At 35.7% G+C, this 16,549-nt stretch overlaps 1 protein-coding gene across 1 annotated transcript; it reads right to left on the reverse strand.

Moving 5' to 3' along the window:
- Nucleotides 1–1,290: 1,290 nt before the first annotated feature.
- LOC140151334 (dihydropteridine reductase-like) lies at nucleotides 1,291–16,493 on the reverse strand. Its single transcript, XM_072173646.1, has 6 exons — nucleotides 16,334–16,493; nucleotides 7,631–7,820; nucleotides 6,907–7,050; nucleotides 5,943–6,051; nucleotides 5,287–5,370; nucleotides 1,291–4,331 (listed from the first exon to the last, which is right to left on the reverse strand). Exons 1-6 carry the CDS (start codon nucleotides 16,415–16,417, stop codon nucleotides 4,229–4,231), a joined length of 714 nt encoding a protein of 237 aa, XP_072029747.1. The 5' UTR covers nucleotides 16,418–16,493; the 3' UTR covers nucleotides 1,291–4,228.
- Between the last annotated feature and the right edge of the window lie 56 nt (nucleotides 16,494–16,549).

The raw sequence follows: 16,549 nt of genomic DNA on the forward strand, positions 1-16,549 counted from the left end.
ATTCTTATTCTACACAAATTTCCTAAGATTTCAACAGTTTCAATATCATAACTTACTGAGGAAACAGGTGAAAGTGCTGGGAATGGAACCCATGTCCTCAAATTTGCTAACTAAACCGTCATTCAAGCCTACCTCTTCGCAAGTTAGCCCGCATAAATGTATGAAATATAGAGGCTGCATAATCTTGTGGACAAGTGTTTTAATCTTGTGGACAAGTGCCATTCCTTGCAAAGGTGTGTAGTTAAAGCTTAAAAGTTTTAACTACACACCTTTGCAAGGAATGGCTGTTTCCCTGTCTTGCCAGTCTCATTAACTATTAACTGTTGCAACAATATTTTCCTTACTTTGAAGTCATCTTTGTTTGTACTGGCCCTTTGGGATAATTACAAATTCGATACCAACAAGTGAGTCAGAAATCACCACACAATGATTTCCACAAATAAAAGCATATGTTTATTTCCTCTTACATTGGATACAAGGTTGTATATGAAATAAAAACAATTGCAGTTTTTGATAACTGAAAAATAAGATATTTTAGATATCACATTTCCCACAGAGAAACTAAATCAAATTAAACCACAAGCCGACATAATTATTTCAATTACAGACATCTCAAATTGACAAGTAAGCAACCCATGTGACAATTACCAGTTGTTGGGTTTGCTTCACAACATCATACAATCAAAATAAGTTTTCTTTTAAGAAAATATGTAAATACTCAAGATCGATCTGTGCTATAAACAAACTAAAGCTTGCAACAACTACAATATGATACTTCATATTGAAAAGTATACAATCTCAAATAAACATCTCAAAAAAAGTAACTAACCCCCTTAAGGGGGTACTACACCCCTGCCCAATTTTGTGCCTATTTTTGGATTTTTCTCAAAAACTATAGCGGATTGGTGACAAGTAAGATATGTATATTATAGGGGCAAGGACTACAACTACTGCACTGGAAATTTTATTTCAGCACAGACAACAGTTGTGGAGTTACAGTCAAAAATGATGGAAAACCAATATTTGATCAATAAATCAATAACTACTTGCCTTGAGTTGTTGAATTTTCAGTGCAGTAGTTGTCGTCCTTGCCCCTATAATATACATATCTTACTTACCACCAATGCGCTATAATTGTTGAGAAAAATGCAAAAATAAGCACAAAATTGGCCAGGGGTGTAGAACCCCCTTAAATAATGGCCATTATTCAAAAACGGGCTACTGTATTACAAATCTGTAAAATGAGTTGGAAGCAGAATTTATTTCTGCCCATTTTTGACACCTCATTTGATACGATAGCCCAGAGTCAATATAATGTAGTGAGGTCCAGATTTGAAAGTTGCACTTACAACAATACAAAAACACTCAGATATCATTACACAGATTTCCTTCCATTATACTGAATACAAATCAATAGAATTTACTGCAACTTTCAAATCTTAGGTTACATTGATTTAAATGTATGCTGTGACGTCAATATTTAGACGATTGCTAAAAATGAGGTGGCAAAATGCGCAGAAATAAATTCTGCTTCCAACACATTTTACAAATTTGTAATACAATTGCCCGTTTTTGAGTAATGGCCATTATTTAAGGGGGGGGGGTTACTTTTTTTGATATGTTTATAAAGTCTTCTGTGATGCACCGACCCTGGTAGTATTAATTTTGGGTCTATTTACCTTGGTAACCTATCCTACAAGTATTTCATTATTGCCAGGTCAAAGTTCAAACATTTCAGTGATTGAGGTAAAATTGGTTGTACAAAATGTATTTTCTTTGGTATGTATGCAAATGACTTGCTCACTCTTGCTCAATTGATGCCTTTGATGTACTTCCAAGTTTGCATCAGTGACAAAAGCACTCTATGTTTGAATAAATCTTTCAAAAATCCACAATAGTTTACAAAGGGCAGCATGATATGCTAATATAGGTAAATGAATAAAAATGATACTGACATATTTCACATTGGATGAACCATATTCAGCCTAATTAGTCTCCCTGTATACATTTGCCTATGGTTTGGCTGCAATGTTACAAAGATATGCTACTGCGGTTCTTGAGTAAAGACCAATAATATATAGGCCTATATAAAAATAAAGGTTTTGGGTGTTTTCCCCTTTTGACAAAATTATGCACGTGGGGTGGAAATGACACTCCAAACCTTGGGATCTCCTTTACATTGTCCATACCATTCCTCTTGTGTGTGAACTTTATTTGTCTCAATATTTGAGTGCAAACACCACTAGGTCATGCTCTCCACATTAACAGCATTGCTTTACAGGCAAAATATACATTCTAACTTGTAGTGAACAATAAGTGTCCCTTTCCACAGACTTGTTTAATTTCCTGGGTACTAAGTATGATCAATACAGCGAATCAGATGTACACACACATAAATTTGAAATCATGATTTTTTAATAAAGTAATTACATTTCAACTTGCAATCCAAAATTATAACATGCATACAAACTTAACATGCTTCACATACACCATGCAACTTACACAATTATATTCTTTTCATGAGGAATGATTTTTTTTTAAATGGCAGTGCATGCATAATCACCACTTTTCAATATTTCAAATAAATTTTGGAATGTTAAAAAACAAATTGAGTTCTATTTTATTGGCATTTGAATACATGCACAACACTCCCAGTTACAACAGTAACACTTGTAACTTTCCATTTCAACAGACAACTTGCACACCTGATACCCATATTGACACTGGCCCTGGTTCAAATGTTTGATAATTCTGCTCATTAAATCCACCATAGGGTTGTCAAGCAATCCAGTTTGCGATAGGGACCAGTCAATCAAATTGGAGTTACAATTTTACGAATAAGTGTAATATATTTGGGGTTTTTTTGTAACTAAGTTATCAAGCACTTAAATCTATTCACTGGGAACAGTCTAAAAACTTGTAATGCAATACAAAAGCCAGTGTATTGTGGTGTCTGTCTGAATTACAGATCGGGTTCAGTTATGCTACAAGTACAGGCATAGTGTATCAACCACCCACTACAGCTGCATTATTAAACTAGCACTTTGCTGATAGTACTACCCTGTAGGAATTTATACAAAATGAAAGTGACAAAATTGGTCATTTTATGAAATTTGCAAGTTTAAAATTGTCACAATTTGAATAAACCACGCAAATATACAACAAAAATGTAACATTATTTAAAAGCAACTTAGGAAATTTCATGCAAAGTATATTAGTCTACAAACATTTTTTAATTTACTATAAAAAAGCGAAATATGAATGAATACACACACATTGTGATTAGAATTTATAATTACTATGTTTTTGCTTAACATATTCATTCTATTTTTGTCTTGTACATGATTGTCAACTCAAAAAATACTATGCTTACAATAAACAATGCCATATAAAACCTACATCAGAATGAGTACTACAAAAATATATATTTCAAAATATCCCCAAGCATGTGCATGATCATCACCTAAAATAATACATGGATTTCAACCATTTATAGCACATTGGTAGAAGGGGCTAAACAGTTGTGAATACGAAGGTTTATTACACAAAATACTGTATTATCAAGACATACGTTACTTGTTTATGAAATTAATCAATCTCAAAGTGGAACTCATGGGTCACATGTCTGAACCAGGTTATGGCCAAAGAAAATGATTGGAAATATTCACTGAAATATAATGTTGCTTTGTTTCTGTTTTCTTGTGGGGTTTGCAGTTCCATGATTTAATTATTTCATACACTCAAGACAATCCACACAATCACCAATTTCTTTAAAAATCATTACAAATACTTACAAATTAAGTAAAATGGATATCAACCCAATCTAGAGTAAATCTGTGCTTCCCATCTCAGTAATTGCATGTCTTATGCAATTACTGAGATAGGAAGCAGTCTGTTTTTCATATGTTTATATCCAAGACCATTATCTAAGACCAAAATTAGGTATTATGGTCTCAGGTTTATATTGGCTCATTGGGTCTCAGAAATATTTCAAGAAAGATCTTGCTTACCATCAACTGAGGTCTATTTGATAAGACACATTTTTTAAAACAATTATTCAACATGCATTTCCTTTGTTCAGTAGAACTGTAGAACATAAACTAAATTCATTCCCTTTCCCCACCAAGAACATGATACTTAATAGGAACAGTAATGATGTATACCCTTTTAAAGGGCATCTTGAATACAATTCAAACCAGTGATATTTGGCAATCAGGTTCCTCTTGATTTATTCAAATAAGACGAGTTCTGTCTGGTTATCTTTGGTAATCAGCTGCACCAGGCTTCCTGTAGCAGGTCTCTCTGTACCCTCAGCCCACTTGTGTAATAACCTAGAACAAATTGACATCAAAATCACATTTAGAATAAAACAATCAACAGATCACTTCACATAGATTTTCAATGATTTTAAAAACTTAGGCATTGAATTACAATATACCTTTTATTTATTTATTTATTGGGGTGCCATAGTTTGGTATATATAAGGGGTATGGATGGAGTAGGTATCCTGAAAACACAAAGCTATCTTACCCTGTTTTTGTATGTAAAAGAGCATTAGTTCAATGACCGAAGTATTGCTGGTTGAAACTGCACCAACACCATGCCAAAATTGTCTAAAATGAAATACTTTCCACGGAATCACCTTGGTTGTATCCAGAATTAAATAGAGTTGAGACTGCATACTGGATGTCAAATGTTACACAGGCACAACCAACATGTTTGCCGGAATTGAGTTTTCAAATAGACCCCTTCTCCCAATCTCAATCCAAACCCTAAATCCAACATAATCTCAAAATAATAGATGTGTCAATTGCAGCCTTTAGGGCAGCATAGAGTAGTTGAAGGCAGCCCTCGAATTAACCCACGGCACCCATTGCATTTTGCCGTGGGTGCCCATCCCCACTGCCGTAATGCCCTCAAAATATGTCCTTTACCCAAGGCAGTCACTTGCCGAGCACTCTAATGAAGTTGCCATCGGTGCCCCAGCCCTGCCCCTTCATTATAAAAGTATCTATCTATGTTTGTGTGTGTTTTCTTCACTTTTGAGAAATTGCCTTGGTGCCCTTCTCAAATTTTCAACAGTTGCCATGATGCCCTCTTGAAATATTACAAACTGCTGTGTTGCCTTGCCTTTTCAGTGAAAATCCAAGGCAATTATCAACTTGCCTTAAAAAAGTTGCTGTGCCCCTTCAGATTCTTAATTCGAGGGCTGGTTGAGGGTGTGAACCTGGGGTAGCTCATGGGACCATTATAAAGAATTCATCTAGCTATGTATTTATCACTTACGTTGCCACATACTCCAGTGTTGTCCATGAGCCGTGGTCTGCATCAGGCATGTTTTTCAGATTCATGGCAGTGGCCAGAGTTACCCTGCAGATGACATGATAAAATCATCAAGTTCAAGATGAAAATGAAAGATTAGACTCTATAAATTTATGTTTTGGTTTTCTGGAGGTTTGTTTTTGTCAATTTTCTAAGTATAACTTTTGATTTTAAACTCCATCAATTCATTAAAAAAACATTGCCCTCATCAATTCAAATACAATCAACATCATGGCAAAATTCCTCTATGGAATTTATTGTTGTAAACTGAAGATTGACATATTTTGAATGTGCAGATTTAAAATAAAATTAACATGCATGCGCCCTGGCCCCACAGAATGATAGTGATTTGACCTTCAGTCCTGAAATATTTAGAGAGTTGAGAACCAAAAGCCTAACTCACAATGTGATAAGGCTTTCTGGTTCTCAATCTTTGATTTCTTAATGGCTGAGTGACTTGATGCATCAATGATCATCATGAACTTCATAAAGTATACTTGCTGATGGAGGTGGTAGCATACTGCAAATATATATCTTATGATTGATTCAATAATAAGTTTCTGTGGTAAATCTATTATAAGGCTTTGTGAAACAAGCCCCATAGCAACAAGATTACTTACGGGCAGATAGCAAGCGCCACAGCCTGTGGTGGTAATCCGCTGCTGTCTGCTCCTAAACTTTTTGTCAGTTGAATAACAGCTGCTTTGGCAAGCCCATATCCAAGCATACCTGCAATATAGCAAATTATATTCATATCACCAATGAATGTTTGTTTGAATAAATACACATACCCACCCCCACACAAGAATATTTACAAGGGTATATTGTTCACAACCATGTTTACTGTGTACTGTTTACTGATAGTTTTAACAGCTCACAAAGAGACGTACATGTACTTTGGTATGGGTCATGCCACTGTATTTCATGTGTGTGAAATATATATCCATTACATGGTAATTGACTTTAGGAATGTATCCCCACAAATTTGATGGTTAAGATACAACAGAGATGATCAAAGGGTCAAGAGGGGGTAAAGGGCATTCTGAACCATTTTTCAAAATGTACCCCTATTGCATAATGTGAAAAACCATGTAATAAATATGAATTTCACAGGCACAAAAGGGATATGGTCTGAGACAGTATATTTAAATTTTATTTAAATTTAATTTCAACTTAGTAGCACACATATAATTATGCATAGCATAATATCTCATTCTACACATATAAGGATGTAGGGCGTGTCTAATTGGATGGGATGTACCTTCATTACCTTCATGAAAATGAAGATATCTAGCATAATTATTATTGATGTCCCCAACACATGTCCCTGTTAATCTTTACTTTTTACAAGGTGTGTGTGGGGGATGTTTGTACTTATGCGTGCCAAACTGTGGGTGTGTGCCAAACTATTGGTGTTTGCCAAACTATGGGAGAGGACAAAATCATTTAAAAGCAATGTACAGTAGAGTAAAATAATTGCAGTGAAATCCTACAAATACTAGGAAATCATACAAATATATATTAACTTGCAAGTTGATTAAATTATGCGCTTCATAAAGTGTTCACATATTGTGAGTGTAATACCTGGTGTTCCTCCATCTAATGCCGCTTTAGCACCTGTAAGTTGAAGCAAACCACCCTCTTTGAGATGCCTGGATGCAATTCCTGCTGATATCACTGACGTCCAGATGCTCTGCTTACACATCAAATCACTGTTCTTAACAAGACCTAAATAATCAAATGAATAGTATTAGAAAACCACTGACAGAATGTCTACATAAAATTAGCCTATTGTCAAGGCTTCATGGAGGGATTGGACAGCTTTATTCTGTAAGCTGTATAATCCATGTCTTGATACAAGGCTAACTCTGGTTAGGCTTACTTGAAGGTAGTACTGCTCAAAACGGACCTGTAGCATAAACTAGATTGGAATGGATGGGCACAAATTTCTTCCAACAAAAAAACAACTTCATCTTAGTTCAAGTCGGTGAAATTCAATAATAATAACCCATAGAACAGCAATTACCTTACTCTGATGACAAAACTTAATTGCATAAATCAGATTTTAAATCTTGACTGTTGCATAATCGGTAACAAAACATTTAATTTGCCGTTACCATTTGCCCCCACAAACAGCAACGTATCCCATTATTTATCTCTTTGTGGAAAATATATAACTTACTTGAAATACATAAAGATGTAGTCTTAAAACTCATTTTTTCCAACTTGCTTTCCCTGAATCTTAAGGTTTTTTATGTTTCTCTTTGTTCAGCACCAATATAGTGTAAATTAAGAAAAATGCTCTTACTTTTAGCTTTGGCACTGCCTCCAGCCCATCCACCTGCCACACACAATATGGCATCAAGTTTTTCACCTCCTAAAGTCTCTTCCACTTTGGCATTCACCTCTTGTTCCTGGTCTGTCCATGAGTCTAGTTTGGTCACAACAATATTAGCATCTGCTGCTTCATTGGGGAAGAGATCAATTGATGCAACCCACTGTAAATGAATAACAAATACTAATTATAGGCCTACTATTCAGCTAATTACTTCAGCAGTGTCTGATTATCACGTAACAAGAACTAGGTCACACGATACTACGCAGTTTGACTAGCGAATGAGGTGCCAATGTGATAATGACGTGATTCAATTAGACAATCAGAACCCCACTTCTGTATACGCCATAAACTGTGCCAAATTGGCAGACCGCTGAAGTGCTGAAAACTATAGTACCGGTACTTATTACTAACCACTAAATATGTGTCCAATTTCACCATGTTTTGTACATTGTACCTTAAAGGGACCATTGAAAGAAAAACATATTTGGTATCAAAATAAAGCTAATAACATATAGAATCCATTTCTAAAATGATAAGCATAATTTTCCTTTATTTTACCCCCAAATCAGCAAATAAAGATAAAGCGCCCAATGTCGCGTCGTTCCGCCCAATTCATATGTGCAGAGACACGTGGCAACCCCTGTGACGTCAAAGTGGTTATCCTTTCCGCTGCATGGCAACACTGCATAGTCCAGACTTGGTCCTAAACCAACGCAGGAACGTGTTTACAGCATGTGCCTTTTAGGCCTAACAAGTAGGCCTATATTAAAAAGGATATTATAATATAAATTACAAAGCTACAATTACTATGATAGGCCTATAATAGGCCTATATAAATTCTAGCTAGGCCTACAAAATTGGCCAACAACGGGGAAACATAAGTAAGTTAGGCCTAGGCCTTCATATTGACAAAGTCAAAGCTGTCAGTGCTAGCTGCTCGGCGTTTGCAAGATATTTAGGAGAGTATCATTTGTTTTGACTGAGGCATTCTGATATCTAGCAACTCTTTACTTATATTTCCTCTGAAATATCTGGTAAGGATAGGAAAGAGAAGGCAATGATGTTTCGGGTTAGCCCATGACATGCGACTTAATTTCTTTAGGCCTAATTAGCCTACCTCCCGGGCGTGCTTGCCTAGGTTAGGCCGTATAAAATTAATATTTTGGTTCTCGTCCAGAGGATTTTCATGAATTGATGAGGGAGGAGGTGTTTTTTTTTCAGAAGTCAGGCTCGGGAAGCTTGGGAGAGCGAGTTGGCGTGGTTGTTTCCTCGCCTTGCACCACTACTGAGGTCCCGGGTTCAACTTCAAGCCCGGTAGCCTTGCCCAAAGACTCATGTGAACTTGGTTTATCTCGATCCCCAGGTTTTCTTGGGATCTCCAGTTTCCTCCTGCTTCTCAAAAATCGGTGATTAGTTGTTTGGTTATCAAAACTTCCTTCACCCAATGAAATTTGAGGAGCTGAAAAGATAATTGGTGGATGTTACAATCCAAGTGCGGCTAGATTTGCGACAGGTTGGCAGCATCCAGCCTAGATGATGCGATCTGATTGTGATAAGTACCATGGCAGCGAAATTACAGCGCTTTGAACCCTCCGAGATCTGGGAAAAGGCGATATTAGGCCAAGTAAAATAAAAAACATGTTTCACGTCCGGGTTTTTGAAAAAAAGGAGGAAGAGGGGGCTTTTTATTTTTTATTTTTATCGCAAAATCAGTGTGAATACCCATAATTAGGGCTGTTTTAGCATATACAATAGGTTACAATAATGCCTGGAAAAAGGAGGAGGCCTCTTTTTATTTCTTGTTCTGAGAGATAGGCCCCTCTAACTATCACAAAATCTTATAAAAGTGTTTCTTGTATATTAGCAAGGCTATAGAAAGCATCTCTACTTCCTAAACATATTTTTTGAAAAGTTATAACTGAATTTCAAAAAATAAAAATAAAATTGAAGAAACCTCAAAAAAGGAAGCGAGAGGGGACATGAAACATGTTTATTTTTTATTTGGCCTTATATAAAAGCCGAAATTTATTTTTATTTATTTTTAAAAGCCTATGAAAAATGAGAAACAAATTTGAAGATAAAGAACCACGAGAGGAACATATAAAGGCCACTCCAAACAATCATATGAACAATATTTACTGTCAGCCTTTAGTTTACGTTAGGCCTATAGAAATGCTTATAGGCCTAATCCAATCTCAACTCCCACTGATACTTGAAAGTGCAAAGTGTCCGAGCGTTTTATCAAAGGTAGTAGGTCTACAGTTACAAAGCTTATGTTGATTGGGTAAATCTTGTAAAATACAGCGCGCCTGGCTGGATATTTCGTTTTAGAAATGACTGACATCAATTTAGCATAGCCTAGGCCTACCCGGTCCTAACCATCCATGGATTAAAATAAGTGTAGGCCTATAATATTTCCCATTTGATGTTTGTAGCATATAGGCTTTTTGAAGGCCTATGTATGTTTATAGGCACTCTCCTCGTAATTTATTTCAAGAACAGCTTGCATGTCATGTTCTTCTGAACCAACTTCTTCATCTGCCGTTCAGCTACTGCCCCAGTGCCAGCAGCTCAAATAATATTAGCAAGTCTCCGTATAACACATGGTAGGCCTATAGGGGAATAAATTTGCAAAATAAAAGGGCTTAGGCCTACTTTGCATTGTTTGGGGTATGAAAATAAGCACTTTTGAAAGTTAACTTATGGAAGAAAAAGCTTTTTTATACCAATTGTCAGGTTTTGGAAAAAATAATCATTTCTTGAATATTTTTTAAGGTAGGTCCTACGGAAAAAATACATAGGCCTATAATAATAATACCCATGGGTGGTGCTCGCGCCAGCACATCATCTGCAATGTATGTGTTGCGACAAATCTTGGCGATATTCCCCTCAACATCGTCACTATATCATAGGCCTATAGGCATAGGCCTACTCATAATTAGTTTTATGGTTTTATATATGCCATGTAGGGTCTACATAAAGTCATCGGAATCATGGTCATGTTGACCGGGGTTGAATTATGAATAAGTAAAATAGGAAGCTGCATTTAATATGCTTGATGATGATAAAAAAACACCAATTGATCGTCCTCGCCCCGCTTCCTTTCGCATGGCATTGCAATTGAGGGAGTCTGAAATGTTTAATGCTTTTTTCTTTATTATTAGGGAAAACTTCAAAAGTTAATAATATTGTTCTGTCCAATAAGCATTTCAATTTAGAGGCTTTGTTTTAATCATCCTGTCAGAGAACCATCAAATAACAAGAGCCTCATCCTATCATCCTCCTCTACAAATTACACAACTAGTAATGTCCGGGAATATTAGGCTTAAATGATCCATTTGCATTGTAAATAACTAATAAATTAAATAAAAAGGCCCTCCACTTCCTCTTTTTGATAACATGTGGACAATCAAATGGAATTTTGTTTTTACTTGACCTTTAAATAAATATAAGTGGTTGTATTACCATGATTATTGCATCTGATATTTAGATCGCGATTGTCAAATTATCCCGGCAAAAATGTCAAGCATAAACACAAAGCAGCGTAACCACAATGGCGTCATCAGGAAAGCGCCCAATTTTCTACTTTTGATAAATGGCCCAGCGATGTAGCGTCGGAAGGGGGTAAATCGAGTACGTTGTTTTCATTGTAATTTTATTTCTAGAATAGGTAGTTCTTCAATTGTTTTAGATATTGATTCTATATTTTATGGGCTTTATTTTGATACCAAATCATATTTTCTTTCAATGGTCCCTTTAAGGTAGGAGCATCGGATAATAGGCCCATGCAGGAAAATAGCCACTATATCAAATCAGAATTATGTATCCATATCAAATATATAACCAATTTAAGAAAAGTCTTTACTCCACTTATTTTTAATGTTTCATGAAAATTTAAACATTTCTTATGTTTTTCTTTATTTTTTTTTTTTTTTTTAATTTTTTCTACAAATAATTATTGCTAGCCTAGAGGGAATGTGATATGAGTTCCATAGTTTGTGGGGTGGTTAATAAGCCTAATATCTTAATTCTCTCGCCAGATTTTTTTGATAAAGTGTTTATTTTTGGAGAAAAATCATTTTTTCTATTTTTAAATTAGGGAAATCTAGAAACACCCATAACTTAAAATAGAAACACTTTATTAAAAAAAGCTGGCGAGAAAAGTTTCTAAATTTAATAACCTTTCATATGACACCTTGTTTGTTAAAGTTGGCCATATGGTTAGCTCAGACAATAATTATGAAATTGGGTCATTCAGTGTTTCTAGATCAAATCAAGAAAATTTGAGCAAGTACTAACATTACCTTCAAATATCCCCTTTAATACTGGCCAATATATAGGAAAAAAGTCACTAATATTATTTGGCAACATTTTTGTAATAAAAATATCCAAAAAGCAGTCCTATAAAGGGGATAGAAAGGAGATAAAATAATATTTAAACATAGTATCCATTTTCAAACTTTTATCAATTTTAGTGAACGAGGCTTAGTGTCAAAACCACTTTATGTACAAAGTCAATGGGGTTTTCTAATGACAAAAAATGGCATAACTCAAAAACGCTTTGTTGGCAAAAATTCAAATTTGGCAGGCAAGTTTTTCTCACCCAACTACACATTCTATATCATTTTAAACCAAATCTGTGCATGACACCGTAGCCGATGTTTCTACCTTAAGCTGAATTTATGTACTAAGTACATGGCTGAGCGATAGCAACTGTTTTTTAGCCAATGAGGTAGCACCAAGTTAAAAAATAAATTTGGTTTGTATTATTCTGTGATATATTGGCAGCAAATTAAAACATAATTATATACAACTGCTGAGGAGAGAAAAATCAGTTTTAATAAAATCTGTTTTCAAAAGTTTGGCTATTTTGAGAAATTGGAAAAGTGCCAAAAATCCTTCCCTGTAGAATTCAATGGGCTTTGACATTACAAAAAATTGCTTTTTTGAAAAACAAAACAAAAAAAACTTGGCGGCAAGTATAAAGGTTTTCTCATCATTTTCAAAGAATTCTGTGCATGACACTGTAGCCGATAAAGCCACCTTAATTAGTTGCTACATGCACACCCTGGTAAATTGTTGTGTCATCAAACACTTAAAAATTAAAAAAAAAATTAAACATTTTAAATTTTAAAACTTAAAAAATTTTCAACTGGAAAACCTGAATATGCTAGCATTAATTCTTTTTAAGTTTGGTTTTAACCAATTCTCAGATTACATTTTAGTGCACCTTTAAATTGCTCTTGCATGTACCTGCTGGAACAAAATATTAGGTTTTAAAAAAAGGAAGAATAATGTGGCTAATTTATTTAAATAATTATTCATTTTCAGGCTAAGACAAGGTTGATATGAGGCTTAATTTCTTGAGGCTCATTTCCGAGGCTAAGCCAAGGCTTAGATAAAGCCTTAACCTAGGCCATTGTTGCATTCACTTCGGCGTCACATACATGGCGGCCAGGGGTGAGGGTCGATTAAGAAAATAAAAGTTACATGTACCACTGCAATTTTTCCTTGAATGGGCTGAATATCACACAATTTTGCATGCACAGGCAAAATTTCACATTTGTTTAATACATGGAAAGAAAAAGAGCAAGGTACACCAACTTGATGTGGGGAAACAAGTAAAATACAGACTAGACAGTATGCAGGGGGACAAAAACAACATGTAGGCATAAGAAGTAGGCAAAGTTCGATAGCCAAACATGACCAGTTCCAAGCCCCAGAGAAGTGTTAAACCTGCAAAAACAACAAGGATCAATGGGAATACAAAAGTGCACTGGAACAAGTGATAAAAATCACTGTGATTATAAACAGACACAGTAAACCAAACAATCAGTGTAGGCACAAAAACAGGCAAAGTTCGATGGCCAAAAAAAATGGCCAATTCCAGAATCCAGAGGCTTGTTTTGTTAAATGTTATAATGGCCTGACACCGCCCAGTCGATTTCTATTGGTTGTATGATTGAATGCAACTCTATTTACCTCTTACACCAGTTACGGTGTATGGAATGACCGAAAACTTAAAATGAGGTGTTATTAGGATTCAGGTCACTATAAAAGTACTAAAATTAAAAACACAGCAGATCATCATCAACATGGCAATGCTTAGACTATGCCATAGTCGAATTTTATTAAAAATATGTTATTATTAGTCATGATGAACCCATTTCGTTGAACTCAAAATTATACTGATGTTTATTAAAATTAAAATATTCAATAGTAAAATGGTCATAAAGAGTTAAAAATATCAGACGATTGTGACAATAAAAGTAATTGAATGCAACATTATCTTGCATAATTATAACGGCTCACTTTAATACTGAACAATTCTGATTTTGGAGTCTACCAGTTTATTGAACTTTGAATTGTAAGCAGAACTTTACCCCCTGGACTTTGCTCTCTAAAAACACACTGTCAAGCATACTTGTTTATCAGTCCATTAACCACAAGTACTAAGCATGGACGTGCTAGATGTTTGATGAGAGATTAACTTCGGCGTCAACACAAAAGCGCCCAAATACCACAGACAGTTGTTTACGGTGTAGTTAATGGTAATGGCGCTTGGGCCCAGGCGATTTAAACCATAGCGAGGTATGGGCGACCAATCACAAGGCAGATCCATTTAAAGATGCATTACATCATGGACAATTTTAGTTAGGCCAGACTCTCCATAGAGTCCCGTGTTAAAAATCTTAACCGCAAGGCAATGTCAGTAGTCCACTTGGGAAGCTAACAAACAGAGGGAGTAGGGTGACTGATCAGATGTGAAAATCTATCAATTGTGCACACATTAATTAAATCAGAGTTTTAAGCTTAAATACAATATCCAGAGTATGCACAATGGGCAAGTGGACTACGGGGTAGTCTTTGCTCGAGAACTCTAGCTTCGATTTGCACACGATAGTTACTCATTCGATGCTAGAGTACTTTACTATGGTTTTTCGGTCGGACAGCGGTTCAATTTTTGTACACCGGAGGTTATTTATTCTGTTAATGTTGAAATTTGAATGAAAGTTATTTCGATGAGTCAACTGTAGGCCCCTATCTTTTGAGCAAGATTTGCGTATTTTGGACAGTCTAAAATTTTGCTGAAGTGTAATTTTAGCAACATTTTTGATGCAATCGCCTGTCGTGATCGGCTGTGTTTACTTCTGACCTTCCATTGCGTTACAGTGTCATGCTTCAGCGAATCCCTCGCTCTCTAGCCTAGAATGTGAAGCTATCGGTGAGCAAATTCTTGGCTAGAGTTCTCGAGCAAGGTAGTCTAGGCAATGCTGAACTTCAAAGCTAGTGCCGCTGACTGGAGGGAAATATATAGGAATGCTAGGTGAATTCAAATTTACCATCAAACTGCATCATTTTATATATCAAATTAAAGCCCGTGAGTAAACAAACCCAAAACTGAAAACCTTTTTTTCATAGCACTTTCCGTAGCAAAGTTACATCTTGTCAAAGATTGACTTTCATCAAAAAGATTCAGCTAGCAAAATTCCCCAAAATGGCATTTCCAGGGTGTTTCTAGATCTTAGTCTCATTATGATAGCAGCTTTTTATAATGGAACTGCTATCAATATCCCTCTAAAATTCCATGTGCGATTGTCTTATCGCCATAAAAAATCATATACTTGGGTCAAGTGAAGTATAGAAAACATATTTATGTAGGTTTCCTTCTTTGGCCAGTTGTTTTAAATTTGTAAAAATATGCATTGACATTATCGGCGAATTTGGCTGACTAGCAAATGTGTTAACCCCGGGGTGTTAACTAAGGTTTGCCTGGCATACCTAAAATATAAAGTTAATTTTTTATTTCTTCCATGGACGGTGAATTGTGATCGCGTAGAAGTGACAAGGTCGCCTACTACTCGCTGCACCGACGAGCGACGACCAATGGGTCAACCGGCTTGTTGTCAAGTGCGTTGATCAGCCAATCAGCGTGATTGTTTACTTCTTCTGTGTGTACGCTCGTCTACGCTCACTGCGCTTGGCATGTGGATCCGTTGTCGGATCTAGGTCCGTGTTCTAGTATTTACCAAACATTATCATGGCAATGCAAATTGAATTGCTTTGCCTTTGTTTGAGCATTGTTGAGTTTGAATTGAAGTAGGTATGCCAGGCAAACACATTTGCTAGTCAGCCAAATTCGCCGACAATGTCAATGCATTTTTACATAGAAATTTAAAACTTGTGCCCGAAGAAAGAAACCTACATAAATATGTTTTCTATACTTCACTTGACCCAAATATATGATTTTTTATGGTGATAAGTCACTCGCACATGGAATTTTAGAGGGATTTTGATAGCAGTTCCATTAAAAAAATCTGCTATCATAATGAGACTAAGATCTAGAAACACCCCCGAAATGCCGTTTTGGGGAATTTTGCTAGCTGAATCTTTTTGACGTCATTGTTTGATGAAAGTCAATCTTTGACAAGATGTAACTTTGCTATGAAAAGTGCTATGAAAAAAAAGGTTTTCAGTTTTGGCTTTGTTTACTCAAGGGCTTTAATTTGATATATAAAATGATGCAGTTTGATGGCAAATTTGAATTCACCTAGATACCTAATTGAAGGAGACCAGAATAACTTAAGTGAGAATTGGTTTGCACTTGCACAAGTTGCACTTTTTTGCAGGGAGGAAGATTTTCTGGTCGATTTGGAATATTAAATGAATTACCCAGCTCTTGGATTTGAAGAAGTCCACAACAGAGCGACCCAACGCTCCCTTTCCACCGTAAACAAGAACCCTGGAAACTGCCATTTCTCACATGTACCACAAACTTGTTGTAGTTGTAGAAAAATTAACCTTTGCCCTTTCTGTCTTCTCAACATGTGACCTTTGCCCTGTGGCAAGAGGAAAGGATGATGGGAAGGCAATTAATTAATTATTTTT

The sequence above is a fragment of the Amphiura filiformis genome, chromosome 1 (genome assembly GCF_039555335.1).
Source record: "Amphiura filiformis chromosome 1, Afil_fr2py, whole genome shotgun sequence".
NCBI lineage: Eukaryota > Metazoa > Echinodermata > Ophiuroidea > Amphilepidida > Amphiuridae > Amphiura > Amphiura filiformis.